This window comes from Sorex araneus, chromosome 2 (genome assembly GCF_027595985.1).
Source record: "Sorex araneus isolate mSorAra2 chromosome 2, mSorAra2.pri, whole genome shotgun sequence".
In the NCBI taxonomy this organism is placed as follows: domain Eukaryota; kingdom Metazoa; phylum Chordata; class Mammalia; order Eulipotyphla; family Soricidae; genus Sorex; species Sorex araneus.
This window is the reverse complement of record NC_073303.1, coordinates 223,380,091-223,401,174: the sequence shown is the minus strand read 5'-3', so window position 1 is coordinate 223,401,174 and position 21,084 is coordinate 223,380,091. Positions and strand designations below refer to the sequence as shown.

Below are 21,084 nucleotides of genomic sequence, written 5' to 3'. Positions count from 1 at the left end.
AAGTTTGGGGAGGGGGTGAGGGACCCCCCTGTTGGTTGGGGTGGGGGGCACCCAGTCCCAGGGAGTACCCCTTGACTGCTTGACTCGGGACCGAAGGGCTAGCGCTCTGCTCTCCAGTGTCTGATGGGTAGGGAGAGTAATTGGCAAATAGGCTAGAATGGGGAGCCTGATTCCACCATGTTGGCCTCATCCGCTCAAGGAAAAATCTGGGGAAAGGTGGGGTGCCAGGTGCAGCGGCAAACACCCTAGGGTGGGACTGAGGGGGCTTGTGGTCCCCCAGGGCCTCCAAGGTCCCCCAGCTGCCTAGACTCTGAGTTTTCTTTGAAGAGCAGAAGGGCAGGGTTGAGCTGCAAAGCAGGTGGGGGGGCAGACTTCACACCGCCTTGCCCTCCAGGAAGGGCAAACCAAGACCTTGGGCCTTAATTTTATTTTTAATTCTAAAGGGATTAGGGGTAAAGTCCCATGTGAATTCAGGAATCCAGGAGACCTGACATTAGGGTTAGTCTTGGAAATAAAATGTCTTTGGGGGAAGGTCATTTGAATCCAGGAATAAAGGGCACTTTGGGGGTTCTGGAGGCTCCCCGCAATGTTCACCTCTCCTGCTGCCCCTGCAACACTGCCCTGGTGCGTGGAAGCACCCTGGCTTGCTCTTCAGAACACCGCTGGTCCTCTCGTTACAGACTTGCAGCTGGCTGCCCTCCTTCTGTCTGGGGGAGGGGGGGTGAAATGGAATGGGGGTCTGCCAGGGCTCCCCATTCACAAGATTGTTGTGCCCTTTCTAGAAAAAAAAAAAAAAGCTAGGAGTAGGGAGCTCATCTCCTCTCAGTCTCTCCATCCTGCCGCCTTTCATGACCCTGATGCCATAGCCCTTTGCACAGCTTCCAAAGGCTCCCCCAGACCCAACCCTAATACTCCATTTATTAAGGAAAATATTGAAAATTCAGCAGGGCATGGGGAGGCAATGGACTCCGCGCCAGAACCCTTCCTTTGCCCTCGGCTGGCGTCCCGCCGTCGCCCTTGCGGCGCTGGCCGGGAGCGGCGGGGCGGTGGGGAGTGGGCGCGGGTGGGGGGGTGGGGGTCGGGGCCGCTCCCTCTCGCCCAGAATTGGGTAAACATGGCGACCGCGGCGCCCATTTGCACACGCTACACAAATGCATCGCATTCCCGGTTGTTTGCAGAAAATTTACAGCTGAGTAATAAAAGTTTACGATCGACTCACAAGTTGGATTGGCCACAAGAAGTCATGTGGATTCCATCCATGAACGTGAACTTTTTATTGTGGTTTGTCCGTTCCGAGCGCTCCGCAGAACAGTCCTCCCTGTACGAGCCTAACCATTGCCAGGGAAACCTGCGCCGGGCGCTCCCTCATTACCAGTTTTTTTTAATAATAATTATTAATCTGATTAATAATTATTTTCTCACCCCATTGATTTTTTTTTCCCTCCCAGAGGGACTTGCCGGAAACTGGGGGCACCTGGGGAGGGAGAGTTGGGGGGAGGGGAGAAGGCAGGAGTTGAGGATACCTTCCCTCTCTCCCTACCCGACCTTCTAGCCCCCCAAGGGGCAAAAGGAATGCGGGAGCAGGAGTTGAGGTAGGGAGCTGCAGCCGCCTCTGCCCCTCCCCTCGCCCAGGCGCTTCCTCCTAGCTCTTCTCGCTTGCAACTCTCCTTCATTTTATTTGGCTTTTTGATCACTGGGACTATTTTTCTTTTTTTCATTCGTATAAAGTACATATATGTGTGTGCGTGTGGAGCTGAGACAGGCTCCACCACGGCACAGAATGAGGGAAGACGAGAGAGAGTGGGAGAGAGAGGCAGAGAGAGAGAGAGGGAGAGGGAGAGTGACAGCAGCGCCCGGTAAGTGTTTCCTTATTGGTTCAAATATGTAACTAATGGTCCGTAGCTGGGTGGCGGTTTCAAGATAAGGACAGCAGCGGCTTGTCTTGGTTAGAGAGGAGAGGGGGGCTGGGGCGCGGGGGGGGGGGGCGCGGGTGCTATTATGGGGAGGAAAAGCGGGGTGGGGGAGAAATTGGGTTAAGCTGCAATATGGTAGCGGGGGGAAGCGTGTTGTCTTGATGTCACTGTGCGCTGAAGTTGAGAGGTGGGCGAGGACAAGGGCACTGTGCTTGGGGGCGGGAGGGGGGCTCAAGGCCCAGGTCTAATGCAGCGACCCCGGTGTCTGATGCCCACCTTGTCCTACCTGTTCTCTAGATCTGCGGCCTCTTTGGTTCATGGGACTGGGCCGGAGGGGGGGGGGGCGCGGAAGCGTAAACGGCAGGGCAGACGTGAAAACCTGTACGCTGTAACCAGTGCCCCCTGAGAAAAGTCGGCCCCCGCTCCCCCAACAAACTTTCCCGGGCCCCCCTCCCTGCTCCGCAGCCCCCTCCCTCCCGCAGAGCGCGAGCGCTAGAGCTGACACATGCGCAGTGCGGCGCGGGGCCGGGCCGCCGAGCAGGAAGCGGGCGCGGGGAGGCGGGCGGCGGGGCCTGTTAATTGGCAATTAGGGGGGAGGCTGGTGGCTGGTGCGCGTCAGCGGCGGGGAGCGCGTCTGCCCACCCCCCTGCGCCCGCCCCCACTCGAGCGGACGGAAAGATGGGAGGCGCCCCGCGCTGCGGGTGGGTGGGTGGGTGGGTGGCGGTGGGGGGCGCGGGACTCAAAAGCCATCTTGTGTTTGCAGCAAGGGGCTGACTTGCTTTCTCTCCCCGGCCCCTGCGCCCCCCCAGGCCCCCGCCACCGCGGCCACCCCTCCCGTGATACCCGCTGAGCGGCTGCACCCGCCCCGCCCCGGCTGCTCGGGGCCGGGTCCAGCGGGTTGTGGGGCGGAGGTGGGAACTGGGGAGGCCCCAGGCGGGGTGGGGCCAGGCTCAGGCCTGGTTCGCGGATCCTGGGGAGGGTGAGGGGTGCGGGGCGGGGGGGGGGGAGGATGGTGGTGAGTGAAGCCAGTGAGGACCCAGGGGGTGACTGGCTTATGGGGTCGGGGCCGCAAAATCGGGCTCTCGGGAGGGTCCCGGGCGCACTCGGGATCTTCCTAATAATTGGTGCTAATGGTGTGTTGCATGGTCTAGACCTGACACATATGGTTTCATAACACAGTGGCTTAATTTCTTCCAAATGTACGTGGCCCTGGATGTGTTGCAGTTTGATCTATGACCCCGCCCTGCGCCCTGGCCCGGGTCCGAGGCGGCCGCTAAAATGGGCGAGCTTCTGTTTATAAAGGGCGCCGCGCATCCACGCGCGCTTACACCCCGCGCAGACACACCCCGGAGCCGGGGCAGGGGGGCTCGCAGATGCCCGGCGAGGTCCGAGAGTCTGGAGACCAGACTCCTCTTCAACCCGAACCCAGAGCCCTGCCCGCCCCCCTCAGCCCCCACCCCCGCCCGCCAACCGCTCCCCGAGGCACGACTGGGCAGCTCCGCCGAGCCCGCGTGGGGGAGGGGAGCGCTCCTCGATTTCCTGTTTAAACCCTGACCCGTCGCCTGGGGTGGGGGGGTGGGGGAGAACCTGTTTTGATCAAATTCTTAAAAATAGTGTTCGGGCCGCGTTCACATCAAACCCCGGGGGGCCCGAGTCGACGGTGAATCTTCCCTCCCCTCCCCCTGCACACCCCTTCCCTTCCTCTTCTGCGCCCCCCCCAAAAAAATTCCCCTTTCGCAGCCGGCATTAAGGCCTCCGAGGTATTCTCCCGGGGGAAGAAATGGCATTTTCGCTCCCCCTTCCACCTCCCCCCCAATAGGACTCGTGTGTCGGCAGAGGCGTCTGCCGAGGGGCTAATTTCGCGTTCCTTGTTTACGAGCGAGAAAAGCGCTGGGCTCTCCCCAAATGGGCCCTGCCCGCCGCTCCGGCTGCCGCGCGCTCGCCGCTGCTCCGGCGCGGCCCGGGCCGGGCGCCCGCGGGGACCAGGCCCGCACCCCGAGTCCGCGGGACCTGCCAAAGGGCCAGGCGGGACAAGTGGGCCAATGGAGGGGCCCCCCCAGGCCTGAAAATGGGAGCCATAATAGCCGGGCGTAATGTGGGAACCGCCGACCGGTGAGGCCTCTGTTTCTCTCTTTCGCCTGTGTGTTGTCCGCCCCCACCCCACCCCGGGCCGGGGTGGGGGTGCACAAGCCTCCTTTGTTCGCTCCCCGCCCCCACCCCACCCCCGGATCTCTGGGAAAGCCGCTCAGGCCAGTGGGGATTCACCTGGCATCGCCCAGGAGGGTCCCCCTCCCTTGCGAGGGGTGGGCCTGGGCACCCAGGGTGATTCTCTGGGCCTGCAGGGATCTAATCGAATGTGCTGATGTGGAGATTTCAGAAGGTGCCGGGCTTACAGCACCATCTTGAGATGTTCTTCTATGTTTTCATCCGTTGATCGTCCTGTCGTGGCTAGGATCCCCAAAGCCCCCCACCCACCTAACTCTTCTGTTCCACACAGAAAGAGGCTAAGAAGAAGCTTAGCCATGGGGACTGGCTCTGGTGCTTCGGTGTTCTAGCCTGCCCAGGCGGTAAGGCCGGCCCCAAAGCCCCGAGCTGGCCTTCCCTCCTTACTTTCGATTTTCTTTCCCTTTTCTCTCTCTCCCTTTCTGACACTCAAACCTTCGCCGCGGAGGGCCCAGCAGTGGCACCCCTCAGCCTGTGTGCAGGCTGTATTCTCTCCAGACCTGGTCCTAGTGCAGAAGAGTTGTGCTGTGATGATCTAATAATAACCAGGACAGCTTAGAATAGAATCTGGCTCAGGGACTCTGCACACAGAGGACTCCCTCGGGCTGGGCAAAGATACTGAAATTTCTGGGTCAGATTCTGGCAACTGGCCCTCAGGGCCTCCTGCATTCCCCTCCAAGCCCACTCGTAGGGCACCCCCAGACCTAGCCCTCACAGGCTTTGTCAGTCCTGCAATAGGCTGTATTTCATGTGCCAGTTCCTAGCTAAGGAGAAATGGCCAGAAGCAGCCCTTTCTCTCCCTGGTCTGACACTGGTGAGCCCCACGGAGAATGTGACCTTGTTCAGAGAAGGCGGTCTTGTTGTGTTGGCTGTTGTGTTCCAAAACAAGGCTTAGCTGCTTTGCTGCAGTTATTACTTGCAGGCTCAGATGTACAGATGGAGGCTGCTGCGTGGATGTGTAGAGTCTCCTATTTCCTTGTGGTGGTTCATTGTATATTGCCATGCCTAGATTCGCTCAGACACCATTTTATGTGCATGCAAAATTTGGTCAGCTGGGAATGGGCTCAAGGAGACTCTGGGTGCACCAGGAAGGCCCTGGGTGGGCCTCCTGCTCTGCTGGAAATGTGTTTGTGCTGGAATTGGAGGACACGGGTTGTAGTGGGCAACGTTTGCCATGCACAAAGGTTTTCTCAGAACTTCTCTGTGCAAGCAGTGGGGGCCGGGTTGGGGAGTTGCTGAGTTACTCCTGCTTTCCCTCCATACCTCTCCCCACAAGTCCCAGCTCGGGACTACTTTAACCAGTTGTGTTGAAAGTGCTGTGGGAACTTTTTCCATGGGTTCTGTGGGCCAGCAGTTCCACACTTCCATCCTGGAGCCGAGTGCCTTGCTGGGTGATCAAGAAAGCAGTCCTGGGCATGAGTGGTCTGGGCTGGCTGTCACCCGGGGCACCCAGAAAGGCTGGAGGGAGAGAAACCAGAATGGGTGGGGGTCTGGGAGCATCCGTCCATCTGTATACACTATACCCCTGTACACTCTGGCCACTCGCCAGGTGCAGATTTACCTGCACCTGGGGACAAATAAGGAGCTTCAAAGTTCCCTCAAAGACCCAGATCCGGCTGCTGTTGAAGTCTGCCAGGCGGTCCCAGGAAATCTGGGTCTAGCAGCCTATGGGCCTGGAGAGTCAGGCTTGGATATTCACCAGACTCCTTTCCTAGCCTGGCTCCCTTCTGGGGCCACTGGAGGATAGAATTGGAGGTGGTATTCGGAAAAGTGCATGTCCGTGGAAGGAATCACGAAGGAGGAAAGGACGGAGGAGCGGGGCTGGCGGGGGGTTTTCTCTGCTCCTGGGCGATCTGGTTCCTCGGGGTCGCCTGTCCAGACACGCTGCCTAGTGGCTGACTAGGAGCGGATTGGGCTGCCTTCCACCCACTCTCCGCGGCAAGGTTCTACCAAGCATGGTTTGGGGCTCGGGGTCTCAGTTACCCTGGGGTTGCCAAGGTGACCTGACCCCCAAATTGTCCCCCCCCTGCACTGGGCCCACGGCCTCTGCCACCGGCTCGGCAGCCGCCCCTGTTTATTGTGTCTGCGACTTGTTTACTTGTTTTGTCTGCTGCCACCCTGCGTCAGAAACCCGCCAAACCAGCAAACTCGCCCAGGAGAACAAAGTGCGGCTGGCGACTGAGCTCCCTCCCCTTTCTGGCACCCCGCTCCCGCCTTTCCCTCCTCCCGGGGGTCTCCCTGTCCCAAAGGGGGGAAGCAGAAATTGTCGGAAAATAGGGCAGCTGTTTATAGGGTCAGGAATGGTGGGGACACCATAAACCTCCGGGTGTCCTCCGTGGCGGTGGCAGCCGGACTCAGAGAGGCCCTCCCCTTCCTTGTCTTGGCTTTTCTTCCCTCCCCCTGGCAATTGCTTAGTTAAGGGGGCCCTAGTCATTGAGAAAGCCGAGCCCCCCCCCGCCCCCCACTCACCCCACTCCTTTCTGCAGGAGTTTGCTCTGAGTCACAGGTTGTTGGGTTTTAAATCAGGGTAATGTTGTCGAATTCATAAAGCTAGATAAAGCATGTCGCTCTCCCCTCGCCCTCCCTTCTCCTCAGCCCCCCAACATAGGAGTGAATTTCAGCAAATTCTACAAAATTAAATTGCCCCTTCACTAAAGATCCTATAAATCTCCCATCCCGCCAGGTGTAGACTGGGAGAGGCCGCTTGTTCGCCTCTAATTTTGCTTCTGGCTATCACATCTAAAAGAGGCTCATGGAAGTAAGTAATATTCTCGTTTCTGAAATTAATTCCCCCCTCCCTGGCGCTCTCCCTCTCTTCTCCAGCGCAGATTAAATGGTTCCTTCAGATCTGCGAACAATAAAGGATAAAATTATTTATAGGGAAATGAGGAAAGTGTTTCATTGTTGGCTTCTTGTTCCAGAACATAGTAACATTTTATTTTCAAGCAAAAGAACTTAAAGCAGGAGAAAAAGAAGGAGGAAAGAGAGGAGGAAGAGGTGAAGGGGGAAGAGGTGAAGGGAGGGCCGGCCCCCACCACAAAACTCCTGCTGTAGATAACTTTGATGACATTTACAATGTCAGGGCGGCTCACAGTGACGTCATAAATACTGTGTTCTTGGGTTTTACAATTCTCATAAACCTCCAAACCTCCACGATGGGGGCAAGTGGTACTAGACCTGGAGGGATGGAAGAGAAACCCAGGAAGTTGAGGCTACTTTGGTAGAGCACAAAGCACAGAGTACCACATCCTATGGCCCCTCCTCCAACTCTTCAGGCCTCCTTCTAGGAAGACAAAAATTTCAGAGTATTCAGGAGATTTAAGTTTTTCTCAGGGGCTAAGCAGGGTTACTTGCTTTGGCTTCCTGAAAAAAAAAATCACTGTGTCTAGGATCCCTCCGTATTCCCAGGGGGGAGGATGGCACACTGCATCCAAGGCATTCTGCATAGAGCCTTGCCTCATCATGGCAATATTCCGCTGAGGGGGTAGAGGCCAGGGGGTTCAGGCTCCCCCAAAGCCAGAAATCATTTTTTCCAGCCCCAGTCAGAGCTGAAAAGGGCGCAGGCTGAGTGGGATGGGACGGATTGCTTGGAACCTATTTTACTTCTTAACCTTCAGCCAGAGAAGTGAATTGAGAAGCCAAACAAATGTCCGTGGAGTGTGGGAGTCTCTGGCTGCTGATGGTAGCAGCATTAGGTGGAGTGGCAATAAGGAAAGGTCAGGCAGAAATCTGGAAAGAGAGAGGGAGGAGAGGAAATATGACATGAGTGAGCAGAGCCCCATTCATGTACCTTTTTCCCTTTAATTGCAAATAAAGCAAGAGCTGCTTGCGCAGCCTCTCAACCTTTAAGTTCTGAGGAAGAGCCTCAGTTCAGGCCTCAGAGGTGTTGGGGGGCAGTTCTTAGGTAACTTAAAGTGCCCCCTCTGGCCTCTTTCTCCTTTGCCTTCCTTGATAGCCCCAACTCTGTCCAGCTGGCCAACCTGAGTCCTGTCCCCAGAATATCACCTCTAATTTTGCTTCTAGCTATCAAATGGGATCTATTTCCAGGTTTTATGGGTCAAACTGCACTTTTCATCAAGTGTCTTTATGAACTTTGAAAGGAGGAGCAGTATTTTCTGGAATGTGCATGTGTGTGTATATGTGTGTGTGTGTGTGTGTGTGTGTGTGTGTGTGTGTGTGTGTGTGTGTGTGTAGATAGGGGACTCAGGCAACTTTCAACTTTCTCCACCTTGTCTAGGAGAAACTGGGGGCTGCTTGGGTGAGTGATGTTGACATTTTGGTGTCCCCAGGCAAATCCAGTTTCCCTTCCAACTCAGACCTCTGGTGGGTTGGGAGCCTCTTTGCAACCCTCCTGCTCTGGCTTCTGAGATTAAAGGAACTTGTACACAAAACACAGAATGCTAGGCATAGAATAAAAGTTAGGATTTAAATTTTTTTTAACTTAAAAAAAAATCTAATCATCAGCCAGCCTGGCCCACTGAGCAGTGGCTCTGGAACAAGAACAGCAAAGCCTTAACCAAACATTGCGCCTGTGAGGTGAACGGAGACAATTATGGAAACTCCACTTTCTCTGCAAGAGGGATTTCAGCTCTCACCCAGTGGCACAAAAGGAGCCGAGCCTGTGGGGCAAAGCCTTCCCCTCCTGGCCTGGAAATCAGGAATTGGGAGGGAGAGGGGGTAGGCAGCTGCGGGGGGCTTCCAAACCAGTCAGAGCCCAGGCCGAGCGCTGAGTCCTGCGGCTCCAGTGTCCTGGTCCGGAGCTGCCTCCCGAGTGGCGCCGGCAACCAGGCGTGGTGTGAGTCACAGGCGTCCTCCTCCGCAGAGGTGCAGGGTCTGGGGAAAGAGAGAAGACGGGCAGGACACAAACTAAGTAGGACCTCTGGTCCAGATGACCCTCAGAAAAAAAAAAATTCTAGATCTCCTCCCGTTCATGTCAGATAAACTCCCCCAAGCAAAGAGGTTTCCCCTCTCAGGGTGTAAGTAAAGGCAGGCGGCAAGGTGAGGCCTGCCCACAGCCCCCTCCAGGGTCAGAGTCCTGCCCCCCTCAAGGGCTTCAGGAGGCTACACTGGCCCCCACCCCTAGCCTGGAACCAGGCAAGGCAGTGTTCGGCCTGGCCCACCCCCCAGGGGGAACCCCCCCAGTGCCCACCCCCTGGTCCCTTCAGCTTTGGGGACTCCAGGCCAGTGATTGACCCCACTCAGGCCCATGGCGCCTGCAGTAAGTTCCTCTCCTCTAATTAGTGCTCATGAAAAGCATGTGTTTGGGATGGGAGGGGAGCCCTGGAACAGCTAGCGGCCACTTTCCCCCTTGATTCCTTTTCTGTGTTTGGAGAATTCTGTATCTTGAATCCACTAATTACAGCTCTGAAAGCAAAAACCGGCTCTGGCCGCCAGTCCCCGCTGAATGCCTGCTTCTGGAGGCCGAAGGGGCAGAACAACTCTGAGACCAGCCCGGCCTAATGGGGGGGGGGGCGGTGTGTTCTCTGATTTCTCTAGGCTTGTTTGATAGAAACAAAGAGCAAGTTCTCTCCCCCCACCTCCCCCCACCCGCACTTGTGCATATTTACAGAGCTCAACTGCAGATTTAATAAAACATCTGTTCTTGCTTCTGCTGATGAGTTTCCATAATTGTTTTCAGACAAATTTAACAGGAAAATATAAATACATTTTTAAAAAACAAGTCCCGGCTTCTCCCCCTTAGACACTCATTCTTCCCTGCCCACCCCCCCAAATGAACGTGAGATGGGAAAAGGAACATAGGAAAATATAATCCAGTGCAGGGAAGTTCCGCTCATCTGACCTGCTCTCTCCCCCCTTGGAGCGAATCCTGCCAGCAAATTTCAGCTGCATAATTAAAGATCTAACAGAAAAGAAGAGACGGCATTCTCGGGAATAGAAGGTGGGGGGGGGAGCATGTATTAGAAATGAATTCTGTGGCAAGTCTGTAAGCAGTGGGGGAATTTATTTGTATTTCTGCTTCCCTTTTCTCTCCCCCTTCCAGCATTTCTGCCTTTTTTCCCCCAGCAGCTGGTTTCTGTTCATTATAAATCGGCGAGACCTTTCAGTCTCTGCCCTCTGTTTAGGGACGTAATAAAACACTTAACTTTCAGGGGCTGGGGCTGAGACTTACATTCCACTCCTCAGGTTGCCCACCCCCGCGCGCCCACCATCTTGAGGCCCCCAAGTGAGACTCCCCCAAAGTTGGGGGCCCTCTTGCTCTGTAGTCTGGGTTAGAAAGGAGTTCCAAAGAACGCAGGCATCCTTCTAGGGGAGCTGCAGCACATGCTTCTCCAGAACCCCCCCCCCAATTCTTTCAAGGTCCGTCCTTCCCCCTCCCACCCATTAAAAAAAAGAAGAGTTTCAAAATACATAGAAAATCAACACTCATTGAAAGCGAAACCTCATTAAGACACCCTATCTTCCATCATTCAATTTGTTGTACATTGCAACAATTTAATATCTTGAAGGAAATATCACTGACATGATTTATCCCTCTGCCATCTCTCTCTGAAATGGGGGTGGGGTGGGGGTGAAATTTACTTTCTCTTCAGGCCTGTTCTACTTGATACACCTCCCCTTGGGGCAGAAGTGAGACTGGGGCTCTGAGAGCTTCTACTTGCGCCCAGGGGTGCGCTGACTTGCCCCTTAGCTCAGGTTTCTGGGTCTCTCCCCCTAGTTCTCTCTCCCTCTACCTCTCGCCCTCCAGGGGGCCTGGAGCCCCAGGCAGCTGTTGGGAACCTCTGTCCAGGCATGCCATGAATTGGAGGACAGCTGGATTCTAGGGCAAAAAGCAACTCACACTGGGGTCTGTCTGTGTACCTGCCATGCCACCCCAAAAGGAGATAACATCTTGAAATTTATTTTTTAATTGAGGAAGCCTCCTCTACCCTTTCACCTTCTTCCCCTTTGGGAGAAGTCTGGACCTTTATTATCAGTATAAGGGTCTCTGCCCTAACCCTCCTCAGCACAACAGATCTCTCTCCTTTCAGTAAGATTGGGGCTGGGGGTGTACTTTCAAAAGCCAGCACAAATTTTCTGGCAGAAAGACTCTTCAGTCCAGGAGCTTCATGTATTAACTAACACACGTTGTCTTCACCCATCCCTATACACTGTCTGCTTTGGGGTTCGAAACTTTATTTTTCCCCCCTAGCGACACTCCAGGGAAGCCTTAACGTTACAGAAGATGAATAAACGAGTTTTTTCCCAGTGTAGTCCCGTTTATGGCTTTATTGCCACCCATTGATTACTCCGCTTTGTTACACAGAAGGAAAAGATCATAAAATCCAGAGACGACATCCGGGTTCTTGTTATAGCCAGTCCCCCCCAAAAAAATGGTGAAGGGGAAAAAAATCTGAGCTTTCATTGCTCCCTTTGCTGGCCTCACTGCCTCCTCTTTGTCAGCTGAAAGCATTTGCAGTTCATGTCGTGATACCAAATGAAGTTTGGATTCATCCAGAGAAAAGCCCCATGCACACACCTTCGGCTGTCAGCCCTGCCCCTTGCACTGCGGCTCCCTCAAAAGCCTCGGACTCAGCTGCCTTTTCTAGCCTCCTCCTTCCCTTTCCCTCAGCTCCCCAATGGAAAGAAAATGGGAGTAGGGGTTGCTGCGAGGCCCAGCCCCCCAGGTGTGGTGGTCCTTTGGCTGAGAGCCCTTTGCTGGAATCTTCAAGCCCCAGCGCCCAGGTCCAGAGACGTCTCCTTCAGCAGGGCAGAGACTCCGGAAGGGGGCCAGGGGGTTCTGACCTGTGCAGGGCTTAAGCCTGCAAGACGCAAATGTCCACCAGAGCCCCACCAGCCTGCTCTTTCTGGCTGGATCCTCATGAATTACCCCACCGGCCCTCCCTAGCTCCAAATCATAAATTCTCACCAACATAAACAGGAGTTGATGTGTCTAGAAAGACTCTCCGAGTTCTTTCTTCTTGCTTTCTTCCTCTCTCTCTCTCTCTCTTCCACCTAGTCCTTCTTCCTCTCCCCTTTCTTTTGTGTTTTTATACATTTTCTATTTCAGGTAAAAATGTTGCCAGTTTCCCCAATAAAAGGGGGTCCTGAGGAAGCAGAGGGGGGCGAGGAGGAAGAGGAGGGCTGGTGCATGGCCTCTGTGCCTTAACCCTTTTCCACCTAGTTTCTGCCCCATGTCCCCCCAAATCCCTACCCCCAAGACTCTCAGACATACTCTTCTTCCTCTGGACACACGCTTTATTCCATTTCTTTTCTGCTTGAAAAATTATTGAAAATATATGTATGCTGGCTTAGTATTGAGGACTCACGCCATGAAGTGTCAAACCAGGATTTCCTGCTGGATTTCTGGGGATCCCCCCTGAGCTGGGAGGGAGCTCCTCCCATGGAGAACTCGGGATGTAATTTTAGAAGGAAGCAGATATATAAAGATGAAATCAAATAGAAAAAAATGCAGGGATTTCTCCAGCGCTGGCTCGGGCCACAGTACTGCAAAGTTAGCTGGAGCTGAGAGATTTCCTGGGAGTGCGACTCTCCTCCGCGTGGTCTCAACGCCCTGCTGTTGGACAATCACCTTTCCTTCACCCTCAAATCAGTGCCTTAACACATCTATTTAAAAAAAAGAAATGCAAGTCTTACTTTCAAAGCACACACTTAGTCTCAACTAGGGAATCAACAGAAGCAGAAGCGATTTTTTTCCCCCTTCTTGACATCTGGCTTGCGATTGGCTGGAAGGGGGTCAGCTGACTTTGTCATTTTGTCTGTCCTGGATTGGAGCCGTCCCTATAACCATCTAGTTCCGAGTACAAACTGGAGACAGAAATAAATATTAAAGAAATCATAGCCCGACCAGGTAAAGGCAAAGGGATGAATTCCTACTTCACTAACCCTTCCTTATCCTGCCACCTCGCCGGGGGCCAGGACGTCCTCCCCAACGTCGCCCTCAATTCCACCGCCTATGATCCAGTGAGGCATTTCTCGACCTATGGAGCAGCCGTTGCCCAGAACCGGATCTACTCGACTCCCTTTTATTCGCCACAGGAGAATGTCGTGTTCAGTTCCAGCCGGGGGCCGTATGACTATGGATCTAATTCCTTTTACCAGGAGAAAGACATGCTCTCAAACTGCAGACAAAACACCTTAGGACCTAACACACAGACCTCAATCGCTCAGGATTTTAGTTCTGAGCAGGGCAGGACTGCGCCCCAGGACCAGAAAGCCAGTATCCAGATTTACCCCTGGATGCAGCGAATGAATTCGCACAGTGGTGAGTTTTACAGCTCCGAGATATAAATTAAATAAACTGAACTGGCTTTATGACCGGCTTCCCTAGAAGAACGGGCGGAGAGAGTTTTTTATGGCCCCATAAAAACAATCACGCTCGTCTCCTCGCCGACGCCGAGACAGGGCCCCCTCTTCTGCCCCCTCTGCTCGCCTCCCACTCGCAGGGGCCTGGCCCCCTCGGCCCCTGACGGATTGGAGGGCTCGGGGCGAGCTGAGGGGGCAGGAACAGGGCAGGGGATGAGGGGAGGGGAGAGGAGTGGGGAGCCCCCCAAAGTCAAGTCAGGCTGAGGGGAAGGGAGGGGGGAGAGGAGGGGATTGAGAAGTGGGGAGAAGTTTCCCAGGAGCTTGGGTGCTGGGGGGGGGTGGGGGAGCCCAGTGTCAGAGAAATGGGGTCTTCAACCCCAGTGTGGGGATTTTTTAATTTTTAAATCAGCATTTAGACTTGCAGCTTTCTGCCTAGTCTGGTTCTCACCCCCCACACACTTTTGGGACACACACCAGTTAGGGGCACTCAGGGGGACTGAATGAAGTTGGAATCCCGGCTGTCCCCTCAGCGGGGGTGGGGCAGGTCAGGGGCCCCGGGAGCTGCTGGCCGGCCAAGTTGGGAGGGTGAGGGCTGCAGCGGGGCGCAGGGGGTGCGTGCGAGGACGCCTCGCTGATTGTTTTTAGTGTGTTTTGTGCCCGGATCTCTAGGGGTCGGCTACGGAGCGGACCGGAGGCGCGGCCGCCAGATCTACTCGCGGTACCAGACGCTGGAACTGGAGAAGGAATTTCACTTCAACCGCTACCTAACGCGGCGCCGGCGCATCGAGATCGCCAACGCGCTCTGCCTGACCGAGCGGCAGATCAAGATCTGGTTCCAGAACCGCCGCATGAAGTGGAAAAAGGAATCTAACCTCACGTCCACGCTCTCGGGGGGCGGCGGCGGGGCCGCGGCCGACAGCCTGGGCGGCAAGGAGGAAAAGCGGGAAGAGACAGAAGAGGAGAAGCAGAAGGAGTGACCGGGACCGGCCCTGCCGCCCCCTCGCTCCTTCTGCCTGGCTCCCCTCAGCGCCCTCCTCATCACACACTCTGTATTTATCACTGGCACAATTGATGCGTTTCGACTCCCTAAAAACCAGATTAGGGAGGCCGATCTGGACCTGAAAGTCAACTCTGGACCCCCTCCCTCCGCACAAACTCTCACAGCGCGCCTCCTCCTCCTCCTCCTCCAAGCTCCCTCGCTAGCTCCATCTCGGCTTGTCCACAGGCCCTTCCCCTGCCCAGGCCTGAGGGGGGGGGGGGCTTGGTCCCTGGACCTGGCTTTAGCTCCCACAGATCTCCCTATGCGGGAGGACTTGGCCTCGCCCCTCCACTCGGCGCCCCCCAGCCCCCGCCCCCGCGCAGAAAGCCGCCTCGGGGGTCCCGGGCCTGAGCTCCGGGGCCTCAGGGCCCGGCCTGGCAGCTGGGGCGGGAGGGAGGCCCGAGAAGGGCGCGTGGGCCCCCCCAGACCCCCTTGCAGGGCCTCCCCGAAGTCCCTCCACCCCACCGCCCCAGCAACTGCCCAGCCCGGGCAAATTGTATTTAAGAAACCTGGGGGTCATTATGGCATATTACAAACTGTGACCGTCTCTGTGTGAATATTTTTAGCTGTATTTGTGGTCTCTGTATTTATATTTATGTTTAGCACCGTCCCTGTTCCGATCCCATCTTGAAAAGGAAAAAAAAAAAGAGGGAAAATTCCAAAAAAAAAAAAAGAAAGAAAAAAAAAGTGAATGACGTTTGTTTAGCCAGTAGGAAAAAAAAAATAAATTAAAAAAAATTATCCCCCTCGTGTTATCCTCCTGTATAAATCCGACCTCTGGATCCGTTCTCGAATATTTAATAAAACTGATATTATTTTTAAAAGTGGACATCGGGGTTTCTGTGCTTTCGCTCGCCCCGCCGGCCGGGGGTGAGAGCTGGAGCCGGCTCCGCGCGCCCCCCGCGTCTGCCCGCAGCCCGCGCGCCCCCAGCCCCTGCCCGGGCTCCCCGCAGCCGGGCGCCGAGCCCCGGCCTCCCCACTCTCCTGGCGGCCGCGCTGGGGGGCTGGGAGGCCGCGGCGGGCCCCCTGTGCCGAGAAGCACACTCACCCCGCCAGACAGGCCGCCCGGGGTTTCCGCAGGGGTGAGGGGAGAGCGGGGCCAGCTCGGGCTGGGCTCCGGCCCCAGGCAGGCCTGTCTCCTGCCTGGGGTCGTCAGGGGGCCTCGGCTTCTGCACCCCGGGCCCCCCCAGGCCAGAAAAGAGGCGTCCTGCCCGCCCCTGTCCCCCCCCAGTGAGGAGGGGGCGCGGGGCGCGCAGCCCCCCACCTGCGGCCGGCCGGCGTCTGCCCAGCGCGGCCGAGGCGGGGAGCCGAGGGCAGAGCAGCGCGCGGGCCCCGCGCCCTGCGGCCCGGCCTGCGCGACTCCAGGGCGGCTGCAAACAGAAAGCCCGCGGCCCGCGCCCGGCCGCCCCGACTCCCAGCCTGGCCGAGCCAGAATTCCCGCGGCCTCTCCGTCCCAGCCCCAGTCCGGCCCCGGCGTCTTTCTTCTCGGCGAGGAGCCCGGGCAGCCCCCCACCCTGCCCCGACTCCGGCCTGGCCTTCTCTCCCTAAGCCCAGCCTGAGAAACCTGAGTGGACTTGGGGGGTGAGGGAGTGAGAGCGTCCCCCGGAGGGGGGTGTGTGTGTGGGGGAGAAGCCGCCAGAGTTTTCCAGGCCTTCCAGATCCCCTCCAGCGCCCCCTCCAGCGCCTCCAGCTAGCAGGGGGCCTGAAGGAGGGGCGGGGATTTCCTGGGGAGAGGCAGGCAGGAATAAATAAGGGGCTAGGAGAAGGAGCTAGGGAGGGGGGGAGGCTGAAAGCCTGCGGAGACCCCAGGACCCAGGTGGTGAAGGTAGTCGGGACGTCTGCCCCTCCCCCACCCCGCCCCCCAGCTAGGTCCTCTGGTGCCTTCAGAGAGCTCAGAAGTTGCTTTTTCCTGTGGACTTTCTGGATGCAGGACTCTGGGAGGCCTCTCTCCCACAGGGCACGAAACAGACCTTTTCCCCTTACCCAGCTCACCTCACCTTTGTGGAGAATTTAACCCTGCTTCTTCCTGTCCTCGATTAACACCTATTTTCCATTTCAAATATCTGACACAAGTGTCCCATAAGAATCATATTCAGAATGTTACTGCAGTCTTCCTTGTATCCTGTCTGGTTTACGCATACAGGCACACAGCGTTAGTTGTGCCTGTGGCATGGTAAGGAGACCTATTCAACAACTCCTTTCTCCTCACCTCCAGGCTCACCCCAGAGTACCCCGCTTGCTCAGCCTCACGGTTACCCCTCTCTCTACTCACCAGGACCCTTTCTGAGCATCCTGTCTACCTCTAGAGGCTGGGCCCACTTTCACAAGCTGACAGGCGTCTCCAGAGCAGTAAGTAGCAGGATCTGGAGGCCTCCAGGGAGAAGGATCTCCAGACTCTGTTTAGGAAACCTGAGATAAGCCCTCTCTGATCTCTGGCTTGGGCAGGGGCCACCCTTGAGAAATCCCCTGCCCTCTGCCATTTGGGAAGATTAGAAAATCCCGGGGGTGGAGAAGGTGAGTCTAATCTGTTACCACACCCCCCTTTTCTGTGCCCCCGGAAAGAGGCTTCATCTTTCCTGAAAGTTAAATACAATTTTAAAAGACATTCCTGGTGTTTGTTGCAAGAACCAGCTTCTCTACAGGGTAGAAAATTCTGCAGCCTGAAGGCGGGCCGACCCGCCAGGGTGCAATGCCTCTAAAGGGACACCAGGTGTCGCTGTGGGCTCGTTGTCCCGACTTCCCCCCAATTCCAAGAACCATTTTTTTTTCCCTCTCCCCCTTCTCTCTCACTCCCTCTCCCCCTTGGTTGGGCTTTGCCAACATATCAAGATGCGTTTCGCCGGCTTCCATCACTAACCTCCCGGAGGTCATCAAGCCAAATTTATGAGTGGCCGCTCGAGTCACGTGACTCTATTTAAGGCTCCCTTATTTGGGAAGAGCGCATAGGATAAAGAAAGAGATATCTCCACCTATAAATTGTGCACTTTGGAGAACAAAAAACCCCTCAACTTCAAAGAGTCACAAATCACCCTTAATCAAAAAGGGTGCAGAAATTTTTTTTTTGGGCCCTCCCCGCCATGAGCTCCTACGTAGCCAATTCATTCTATAAGCAGAGCCCCAATATCCCTGCCTATAACATGCAAACTTGTGGGAACTATGGATCGGCCTCAGAGGTGCAGGCATCCAGGTACTGCTACGGCGGATTGGACTTAAGCATCACTTTCCCACCGCCTGCGCCTTCCAACTCTCTCCACGGGGTAGACATGGCTGCCAAGCCCCGGGCTCACCCCGACCGCCCCGCCTGCAGCGCCGCGGCCGCTCCGGGACACGCTCTGGGCAGAGATGAAGCGGCTCCTCTGAACCCCGGGATGTACAGTCAGAAGGCGGCTCGCCCAGCGCTGGAGGAGCGAGCTAAGAGCGGTGGGGAGATCAAAGAGGAGCAGGCGCAGACAGGGCAGCCCGCCGGACTGAGCCAGCCACCGGCTCCGCCACAGATTTACCCGTGGATGACCAAACTGCACATGAGCCACGGTAAACTTTAGGACTTCATTTTGCGCGCTCGGGTCCGCCTGGGTTTTATAGGCCATGCGGGGCAAATAAAGAAAAAAAACCTGCGGCCATAAATTTTACGATCCAGGCATCAATGGCTCGTAAAACTGTCCACTAAAAGGCTTAGAGGCTGTGTGCGCCCAAATTTACGACGACATAATTGGATCATAGGAACAAAACGTGTATAAAAGGCAATATTCAATTTTTGGGGGAGAGGGAGGGAGTTAAAAAAATAGAGGGATCTGAAGGGTGAGCTGCGCGGGGCTCCAGAGCGGGGATCCCCCCGCGGCTCCCTCCCTCCTCCCGCGTGGAGCCGGCTCGGCCGCCGCGGCCGCTCCGGAGGATCCCCGAGACTTGGGAGGGGCGGGAGGGGGGTCCCCGGTGCTCGGATCTCGAGGGTGCTTATTGTTCGGTCCGAGCCTGGGTCTCCCTCTCCCCCCACCCCCTCAGCCCCTCGGGCCCGCAGAGTGCAGGCCGCGCGCGGCGGAAAGTTTGCTGCCTGGCGGAGGCGCCTCTTCGGGGGCCGGGCCGGGCCCGCCGGGGCCTGCGGCGCCCCGTGCGCCCCCTCTCCCTGCGGCCGCGAGTGGGGGCCCGGGCTGGCTGGGATGGGCACGCCGGGGCGCTACCCGCTACTATTCACCCCTGCCGGGCTTGGGGGGTTTATGTTCCAGAGACGGACGGCAAGCGGTCCCGAACCAGTTACACGCGCTACCAGACTCTGGAACTGGAAAAAGAATTCCACTTTAACCGCTACCTCACTCGCCGCAGGCGCATAGAGATCGCCAACAACTTGTGTCTCAACGAGAGACAGATCAAGATCTGGTTCCAGAACCGCAGGATGAAGTGGAAGAAAGATTCCAAAATAAAAAGCAAAGAGGCTCTTTAGAGGCGGCCAGGAGGCCCGCAGCGCGCACCCCGAGCCCGCTTCATCCCCGCGCCTTCCCCCTTTCCTTCTTCCTCTCTCTCTATTTTGGGTCTATTTGGGGGCAGGGGCGGGGGACCCCCCTCCAGTCGCGGTTATCAGCTTTGCAGACAAAAGCGCTTTCCTTTGGCATCCCCACTGACCCCCTGGTTCCTGCAGGGCTGCTGGCGCGACCCCGCCTCCCCTCAGCACCGGGGTCCCAGGGCCAGCTCCACGGGGGTTCCCCAGAGCCCTGAGGAGCGAACCCGCCTGGGACTCACAGCCCCAGGATGGCTGTCCCGGAGCTGAAGGGGGCCTTGGGGCGCCGCAGGCCCGCACCCCAACCCTCGGGCCTTGCCCGCTCCTTTGTTTCTGGCGGGGCTGGCGATGGAACGGTTGTGCTTGGTGGAGTCCGGCGCGAATTCGGGGTGCTTCTGGTAGCGACTAAACTTGATCTTAATTTTTTGAATGATTTACATATAAAAGGGGGACACCACTGGATCTCTGCCTAGGGCCCCTTCCATTGCCCTAAGCCCTCCAAACCTCCTTCCTCAACCCCCAGAGCCCGGGGAAACCCCTCCAGCCAAAACCCTCTGCATGCCCTCTGGGTAGGTCCCAACCTCAGACCACTAGCTAGCTCAGCTATTGGGGCTCCCTGCCACCGGACCCCAATAAGCAGTCCTAGAGGCTCCTGGCTGCCCAGTCGTCCCCACCACCACCTCCTGCGCCCTCCTGCCCCTCTCGCTGTTATCTAACTATTTATTGCCTCCGAGTCTTTCCTGAAACTATATTTTGTCATATCAAATAAAGACAAAAGAGCCACCAGGACACAGATGCAGCGGCTACTCTCTATGGGAGGCCCGGACTGGGGGGAAGTGTATGGGGTAGTCGGGGCAGGGGTCTGCAGCCTTTCCGCCTCGTCTTAAAGACAATTTTAGGAGCTTCTAGGGATGCTTGGAAAGAGGGAGATGAAAAGGCATTGCTCGGGCACCCCGTGAAGGGTGATGGTGGCCGGGAGAGCCCAGGCCCTTCCTCCTGGTGTTTCTCAGGCCCTCCACAGCCCAGGCCCACTCAGCTGGCTCTATCTGAGGCCTCTCCATTGGCAGCAGCCCCCGCTTTGTACCAGAACTCCAGAGCTCCTCTGGGGCGACGGTGGCTCCCAAGGTGCTGAGATTGGGGCCCTCTGGGCCTCAGGAGTGTCTCCCTGCCAGGGTCCCTTTCATGTCCTGAGGGGCCTCACTGGACCTGGGCTGAAGGGGAGGGCTGGGCCCTGGGGTGCTAGCAGAACCCGCAAAGTATTGCTACTGCTTGGGAAAGTGATGCTTGGAGGAGCTGGAGGTGGGTGACAGCTTCCAGTTACAGTGGGGAGAGGGCCCTGGAGAGAAGGGGGCCATCTGCATTGTGTACCTGCTAGCAGGAGTGTTCAGACAGTCTCCCCCACTTATTAGGGCCGGGGGCTACGCTGGACAATTATCTGGGCAAGGAGCTGCATAGACCAGTGCCTGAGTGGGTGATGGTGATGTCTGTTTGCCATCATTTATCTCAGTCTCTGAGACTGTGTGCGTGTGCGTGCGTCTGTGTGTGTGTGTGTGTGTGTGTGTGTGTGTGTGTGTGTTGTGGAGGTGAGAGGGAGGCAGATAATTCAGGTGGTGCCTGAGGCTGGCCTAGGCCCAGGCTCTGTTCTGCTCCAGGCTTCTGGGATGGGATGGGGGAGGAAGTACTTTATAGGAGAAACAAATGTGGGAAGGGTCCATAAAACTTTACTGCATTTCCTCTCTCCCGCCTCCCACAATGGGGTGATTTCCTGGAGCCAAGCCTAGGCCCCCCACACTGGTGGAAAGGGGGGGGAGGGTTCAGGAGCTGGGCTCCAGGGCTGCTCCAGCAGCCAAGAGGGAAAGGGAACAGAGAGGTTCTGGGGAGGGGCAAGGGGAATATTTATGATTATTAATGCTGCTGCTCCTTGGATTTATGATAAGAACTGACTTTTCTGCATCCCACTCCCTCAGCTACCGGCCTGTCATCTTCTCAAAGCTCTGTGAACCTTTCCTCAGCCCCTACCTCACACCTAGGGCACGGGGGGGGGGGGTCTCCACAAATGCACCTTGCAAGGGACCCCAGGACCCTTTCACTTCAAGGTCAAGCCAGGACCAGGTTGCCTGCTCTCGTGCTGATACACTCCTGAACACCCTCAGCTG

General features: G+C 56.5%; 2 protein-coding genes across 2 annotated transcripts; both read left to right on the top strand.

Moving 5' to 3' along the window:
* Window positions 1–12,959: 12,959 nt before the first annotated feature.
* Window positions 12,960–14,377, top strand: HOXC6 (homeobox C6). The gene is made up of 2 exons (XM_004601553.2): window positions 12,960–13,359; window positions 14,070–14,377. The coding sequence occupies exons 1-2, from the start codon at window positions 12,960–12,962 to the stop codon at window positions 14,375–14,377; spliced, it is 708 nt and encodes a 235-aa protein (XP_004601610.1).
* Window positions 14,378–17,516: 3,139 nt separating this feature from the next.
* On the top strand, window positions 17,517–19,967 carry HOXC5 (homeobox C5). The gene is made up of 2 exons (XM_004601555.2): window positions 17,517–17,970; window positions 18,660–19,967. The coding sequence occupies exons 1-2, from the start codon at window positions 17,517–17,519 to the stop codon at window positions 18,872–18,874; spliced, it is 669 nt and encodes a 222-aa protein (XP_004601612.2). The 3' UTR covers window positions 18,875–19,967.
* Window positions 19,968–21,084: the final 1,117 nt, after the last annotated feature.

What these genes read in the sequence shown, in the direction of transcription:
- HOXC5 (XM_004601555.2), top strand. Translation starts at nt 17,517, where the DNA reads ATGAGCTCCTACGTAGCCAATTCATTCTATAAGCAGAGCCCCAATATC. An exon ending in CAAACTGCACATGAGCCACG is followed by an intron (nt 17,971 to 18,659) that starts GTAAACTTTAGG and finishes TTTATGTTCCAG; the next exon opens with AGACGGACGGCAAGCGGTCC.
- HOXC6 (XM_004601553.2), top strand. Translation starts at nt 12,960, where the DNA reads ATGAATTCCTACTTCACTAACCCTTCCTTATCCTGCCACCTCGCCGGG. An exon ending in GCGAATGAATTCGCACAGTG is followed by an intron (nt 13,360 to 14,069) that starts GTGAGTTTTACA and finishes CCGGATCTCTAG; the next exon opens with GGGTCGGCTACGGAGCGGAC.